The 6,592-nt window shown below is 34.0% G+C and overlaps 1 protein-coding gene across 1 annotated transcript in view; it reads right to left on the reverse strand.

The window, feature by feature from the left end:
- LOC106680959 (uncharacterized) overlaps positions 1–5,048 on the reverse strand; it is a 15,041-nt gene extending 9,993 nt beyond the window's left edge. The window contains exon 1 of the mRNA XM_014421016.3: positions 4,891–5,048. Coding sequence (XP_014276502.1) covers positions 4,891–4,960 — 70 coding nt within the window. The 5' untranslated portion in view covers positions 4,961–5,048. The remainder of the gene's footprint in view (positions 1–4,890) is intronic.
- Positions 5,049–6,592: the final 1,544 nt, after the last annotated feature.

The raw sequence follows: 6,592 nt of genomic DNA on the forward strand, positions 1-6,592 counted from the left end.
ATCTATCTATGGATTTATATCTACCACCTACTTCGCCGATATTTAAGTTCCTTTCATCTTACTTATGTTTATTTTATTTATTACGAAAATGGTTGAAAGCGAAAGTAATGTTTGCCTATAGAACCACACAAGCATGTGGTTACCGGCATTTGCTTATAGTGTTTATTGGCCAAGCATTTGTATGTATTTTGAATTGGTATTTCAAATTGCAAACGTACTTAATAATGTTGATTATTTAGTTGAGGGGAAGATGGCCGGGGGAGAGGGGGGGGGGTGCGGTCAGTGAAGAACGTATTTATTAGTGCCAACATTTCGGCCAGAATTTCTTTTTATGTATCCATAATGTCAGTTATTATCTTATTTTCTAATAATTATATACATCATTTTATTCATTGCTTGTTATCTTGTTTTTGTCCTTAGCCCTGATGAAGGCTAAAAATTTTGGCCGAAACGTTCACACTAATAAATAAGTTTTTACTTATTTGTGTTCATCACTGACCGCATCTACAACCATCTTCTCATATATATATTAACCACTGTCAACCATCTTCTCATAATTGTGAATTATTTATGTTGTATAAGACCAAATAGCAATGATCGCCAACTTCACTACTTAATTAATTATTAAAAAATAGTATGCATAATTAATTGATAAAAAATAATAATTCAATAACATTATACGTCTGTTAAGCAATTCCTGATACTAACAGTGTATCAGGCTATGGGGTTTGCCCACTGGCAGAAAATAAAAAACAAGTATAGGCAATTATTTTAATAATCCACTGTAAGACTATAATCTCGAAACTCATAACTCTTGAAATAATAATAATAAAAAAAAACTTGGATAAATCTAGTGGAAGATAACAAAAGAATCAGTTGGATTGTTTGGGATAACTATTGAGGAACTAAACTGCTCCAGGAAGGTGATTCATCGGAATTAATGAACTAAATAAGGCACGGAAAGGAAAAGAGAAGCTGATACTGTAGACGAGGAAAAGGCACCGAGTCCAGAAGGTTAGCAGAATCTTCAGTTACAGATATATATTCTTCTTTGGCTCCTGAGGTCATTGTCCGAAATGGCTCTTAATTCAAGATGGTACTCGAGAGAGAAATCCTTTATTTAGTCCTTGCTGGCCAAATACATTAGGCTACTATAAAACACAGCTTCCATGATCGGACATATATACACCACATATATTAACATGATATAAGAACAATTTGTTTTTCTTTTCTACCCTTTCACAATGAATAATCTTCTATAGACTAGATACAATGTATTATAACAATTTTATTCCATTTGACAATCTTATTTAGCAATTTTATTCTCCCTAATTCACTCTCTCAAAGCTACCCTCTCCAGTGATCCACGTTCGATCCGTAAACATCAAAAAAAAATTTATCATTATATAGCAACATGAAATCAAATCAAAGACACAATAGTCACAGCAGGAGATCAGTTAAAAAAAAAAAGATATTGCTATTGAAAATAGTATTTTAAAAGAAGCATGACGCAATTACTGACAAAACACGGATATGTGGGCAACCCCCGGCCCGCGAGATATTTTGGATGTATCGGTGTTTTGTTTTTAGTGCTATTTGCTAAATGATTATCTGTAGTTAGTTTACAAAAAAAAAAGTTTCAGTTATGGGAAGTTAAAAGGATGCATTTAAAGAGTTGACCTGTAGTAAGGTCTTCCTTAGGAATTCCACGAATACAGCTTTTAGATCGTCCAAATGCACTTCTCCGGGGCAGCCCCTATCTTTGGGAGTTTTCCTAGGTTACTCTTCTTTCTGTTTCTAGATTACTAACACCAAACACATTTCCAGTCGTACATTCCAGTCGTAATTAAAATGTGTGTACCGTTGCTAGCTCCCTTCATTTACTGAGGCAACTTGTGTTGTATGTCATCAGTGTGTGATGAAAATTCGGCCGTTCGTAGCAACGTCAACTTTAACTGGCTCGTGACTGTTGGGTTTGAATCCGGCCTGTAGGATTGACTTTTATTTCTGTAGCGGTCCCACGAAATATAAACTTTACCCTCTTCCCCCATGTTTAGAATTGGGTTATAAGCTGTAAATAACCCCCTCTGTATATCAGAAATGGCCAGGAAGGGTGGCATAAAAATGTTTCATGGTACAGGTACTCACACCCTTAGTTGGGAGTAGGGAATCTACATTTATATCAAGATTATGTCGCTTGACTCAAAATCCTGCATGCCCTGTGAGGAGTGTTGAAACCCAAAAACCTGGAGGGACCCATTTGGCCCATGGCCTTGATTTTACAGTCGGAGAGAGCTTTCTCAGAGTGGGTTTGTTATTCCATTCCTTAATCCCGTGTATCAATCATCTGATCAGACCTCACGGCTATTTTCATTGAAAGTGTCAGGTACCCACTTTATAGAGGCTGTGATTGCCACTAGAGGCTTTCTTTCCAAGGCATTGAGGAGAAAATTAAAATTTTGCTAAGACTTTAGTTGTGATACCTTCTAAGTCCGAAAAAATCCACTATTCGTTTTCATGCTTAGAAAGAAAAAAAACACTTCATCATCGTTTTGTATTATATGATACCCATCTAACTCTTTCCGACTTCATGAATCCTTTCAACATGTCTAGAATGAAGAATTATTTTTTAAATAGTACAAAAATCCTCATACAAGACTGAAAATACAGGAAACTGCTTGTCTATTCCGACTATTAAACTATCCTTATACAAACGGTCTGAACTTCCAACTAATTGCAAAACACTCATTTATATGACTATAATAAGGCCTATCTGAACTTAAGGAGTTGAGGTTTGGGACTCCACTAAACCATCAAATTCCTCACGAATGCAATCCTTACAGTCCAAAATCCTTAATGCTCCTTACTTCGTCACTAATCAAGTTATCCATCAGGACCTCAATGTTCCATATGTTGCTTTTTAGGCCAGAACCAGATACCAATCCTTCCATGATAAACTTCCAAACCCACATATATCTAACTTGGCTTCCCTTTCAGTACCTGATAATCCTCCTTGGCGTCTGAAAATAAAATAGCCTCGAGATTTTCTCCTCTAAAAATGTTATTGGAGTTCTATCAGTGGGTAGAATCGCCTCATGTCTATATTAGTATTGTATAACTAACATCAAATTTACCGGTTTTATATATTTTAATACAGTTGTGATATCAATAAATAAATTATAGAAAAAAAAAGTATAAAGTTTTTTTTTCAGATTTACGAGGTATCACAGTTTGAGTGATGATCTAAGGAGAGGTAATAATTACGCCTAAGAGTTACATAAAGTTTTCCATGCTGTTAAGAAAAGAAAATGACCCCCTTGGCTAATATAAACGTCCAATTATCTCAACAGTCAACTTATTTACATGCAACAAAAATGTTTTGAAATTTCAATAAATTACCCATAATTCTTAACCATAATTCCATTACCCACAGTGTTCGAGGGGAAATAGTTTTGTTTTTCTTTCTCCCGTATAGCAATTATTTTAATTGCCATTGTAAAGTATGTTTTTTTTTAGAATTTCATCACGTTTTCCTTCGTATATCAACATGGTTTTTTGTTCCAAAATTTCAATAAATATATATGTAATTGGTAATTGGTAACATTGGTAAATTATTTTTTCATTGATAATTTTGATATCTAATACTTATTTAATAGTGGATAAATTAAATTTAGAATTTTAATATTTCAAAAAAAAAAAACTTTAGAGTGTATGGAGCAAGTATGTATGTCCAATAAATAGTTCTATGGTCGTTATGTAGTTACCGTCTGAGGAATATATATTACATTAAATATTGCTTAATAAAAAAATTACTTACAATTGTCTCTAACAGTGTGTTCCGCATTACTAACTCCAGATTTAGGCCAGAATTGAATAGGTTTTGAAATGAAGGTAGGTTTGCTTTGGTTTTTACAACAAGTTTGTTTCATGTACATGCACCATTGTTATTTTTTCGTTGGAGGTAGCCATAGTCTGTTATTTGTATTTTGTCCATTTCTATTTGGTGTTGTTAATTGTGTTTTTCTATTTATTAGGTTAGAGTAACGTGACTTTAAATTTTGTATTGTTTATGACTATGTAAACAATAAAGTTGCGAAACGTCGCCTAAATAAAGTTAAATTATTGACTGATCTTCAAGAACCCTCCCAAAAAATATATATATACGCACAAAATTATATATTAGATTAATTAAAATTAAAATTCAATTAGGTTGTTGACGATATTTTTTCCTATGTTTTGTGATAATCATGATTGATTGATAAATACTTAGGAAATTTTTATAAGCAACTAAAATACTTCTCTCACATTAATCCTGAATATTAAATCATATGAAATCAAATACCATTCTATCCCATATTTATAAGTTTTATAGCAAAATATTTCAATTCATAAAACAATTTTCTAAAATTGAAAGGATGTCTTATGATTTTATTTTTTCCATTAGGACCAAACAAAAAGTCAATCTCTATATCTCGTTAATATTGCTGAAGTGACACGAGTCAAAAATGAGTTTACCAAGCAGAGATGAATTGTGTCGCTCTTATGAAGGAAAGAGGATTCCTTTAAGATTTTTAAACGTAGGAGCCACAAATCAACTGCAGTTTTTGAGTTTCTCTTTAGGGATACTATTGTCTAAAATGACTAAATACACAAATATTGGGAATAATATTTAAACAAATAAATAAAATAACTCGGTTAATGTGATTATGCAAATAATGCTTAAATAAAAAAATTGTTTTTTGCAAATTTGAAACTTTTTTAACGGCTATTTAAATTGACGGTAATAGATTGTGTACATGAGATAAACTTTAATTAATTTATAATGTTGATATATTTAATACCAAGATAAAATGCGGTAGCAAATACAAGAAGTGAAATGATGGTGCTCACCTGCAGCGCTCACGAAGGCGACCAGGAGGCAGAACGCCGCACAGGTGACGCAAGTTAGCTTCATGTTCATGTTCGTTCGTCTTCAACCACATCGGGGTAAGGAAAGCTTCTTATATCTGCACTCCCCACCGCACTCAAGGACACTGGAAAATCCCTGGCTTGGTCTAAGCCTATTCCTAATTAATACTTAACAATACAAAAAACCTTTTGGAAAACTTCTTAGAAAGGCACTTGCACATTTAAAGTCAATACTCCAAATATAATTGTCTTTCTATTTAAAAAAAAAAAACTATAAAAGCGGTTGAGGATAAGATAGGAGTGATGAGTGACCAGCTATCTCTCACAGTAGGCAAGTCAATCAGATTCGAGCTGCGTAGTAGTGGCTGCTTAGGAAGAGTTCAGGGATTTAGGACTACCGAAAATCTACATGATTTTCGGCTCATTGGCTCATTTATCGAACCTCATTTGTATTTCTGTCAGGCGGTCATTCGATATTGAACTGCCGAGGTGTTAATCTAATTTTTATACAAATTTATATTTAACATTCTACAAATTTAAATTTTTAATTGCGAGGATACCAATCTATATGGAATGAAAGCCAATATATATCTATAGATTTAGGCGAAACTTATCGTTTTTTGAGCTAGGCTGTTTACATACACACACGTAGACCATTTTGCCTGATTAGATAATTTACTCATATAAATGTATTCAGAAATAATTTATTTAATAACTAATGAGTAATAAAAACAGAATAATGACTTTGGTATATATGGTACCAAACCATTCTGGAACCAAGGTTATTATTATTATCTGACTTGAAGTACTCCTGACTTTCTCTTTTATAGCAACTAAATGCCGAAGTTGATACTTGCCTGTTTATAAAAAATATATATGTTGGTTACGTTCCTGTGATTTATTACTTGCCGTTATTAAATAACTCTTGATTCTCTCCCGATTCAGTTCAATAGGCATGGCGTAGACATCAGTTGTATGCGTTGCCGAATACGAAGACATAACCTTGCGCATGAGACAACTAGTCTTCATTACCTTGTAGAAGATTGCGCATTAAGCAGATTGTTACTGGCTCACCAATGGTGGTGATGAGAGTCAGGCTATGAAGTTCGACCATTCCTAACTTGTTGGATTCTTTAGTCGGGGAGGCTTCGCTGAGGACAAACCTAACCTTTGCTGGTTTCGATTGTGTGGACGGAGGTTCCATAGAAAGTGAAACCTTGGGATCAACTTTTTTGTATTTCGACTCCATCAAAATGACCATGCCACCACGATTTGAAGGTGTTGGGCTCAGAGAAGAATTCGACAAATTGGGAATAGTCGAACTTTACACTCATCACCACTACCATGGACATACTCCTAAAATGCTTTTGTACAAAATTTACATTTACAAATGTAAAAATTAGTAACCCATTAATTGTATCCCAAACTCTCCAATCCCATATCACAGCCCTCGAAGAATGGTGTCGTAATTGGAGGATTAAGATAAATTCCAACAAATCCCATCAAATCACCTTTACCCCTCGTCGTAAACCTAGCGACTGCCCTACAGTTTTATTTAATAATGTTACTCTTACCCCTGTCGAACAGATCCGCTACCTTGGACTACATTTGGACAAACGATTAACCTGGAATCCTCACACAAGACTGAAAAGACAGGAAACTGCACGTCGATTTCGACTATTAC

The sequence above is a fragment of the Halyomorpha halys genome, unplaced genomic scaffold (genome assembly GCF_000696795.3).
Source record: "Halyomorpha halys isolate HHAL.00 unplaced genomic scaffold, Hhal_1.1 Scaffold300.1, whole genome shotgun sequence".
Classification (NCBI taxonomy): Eukaryota; Metazoa; Arthropoda; class Insecta; order Hemiptera; family Pentatomidae; genus Halyomorpha; species Halyomorpha halys.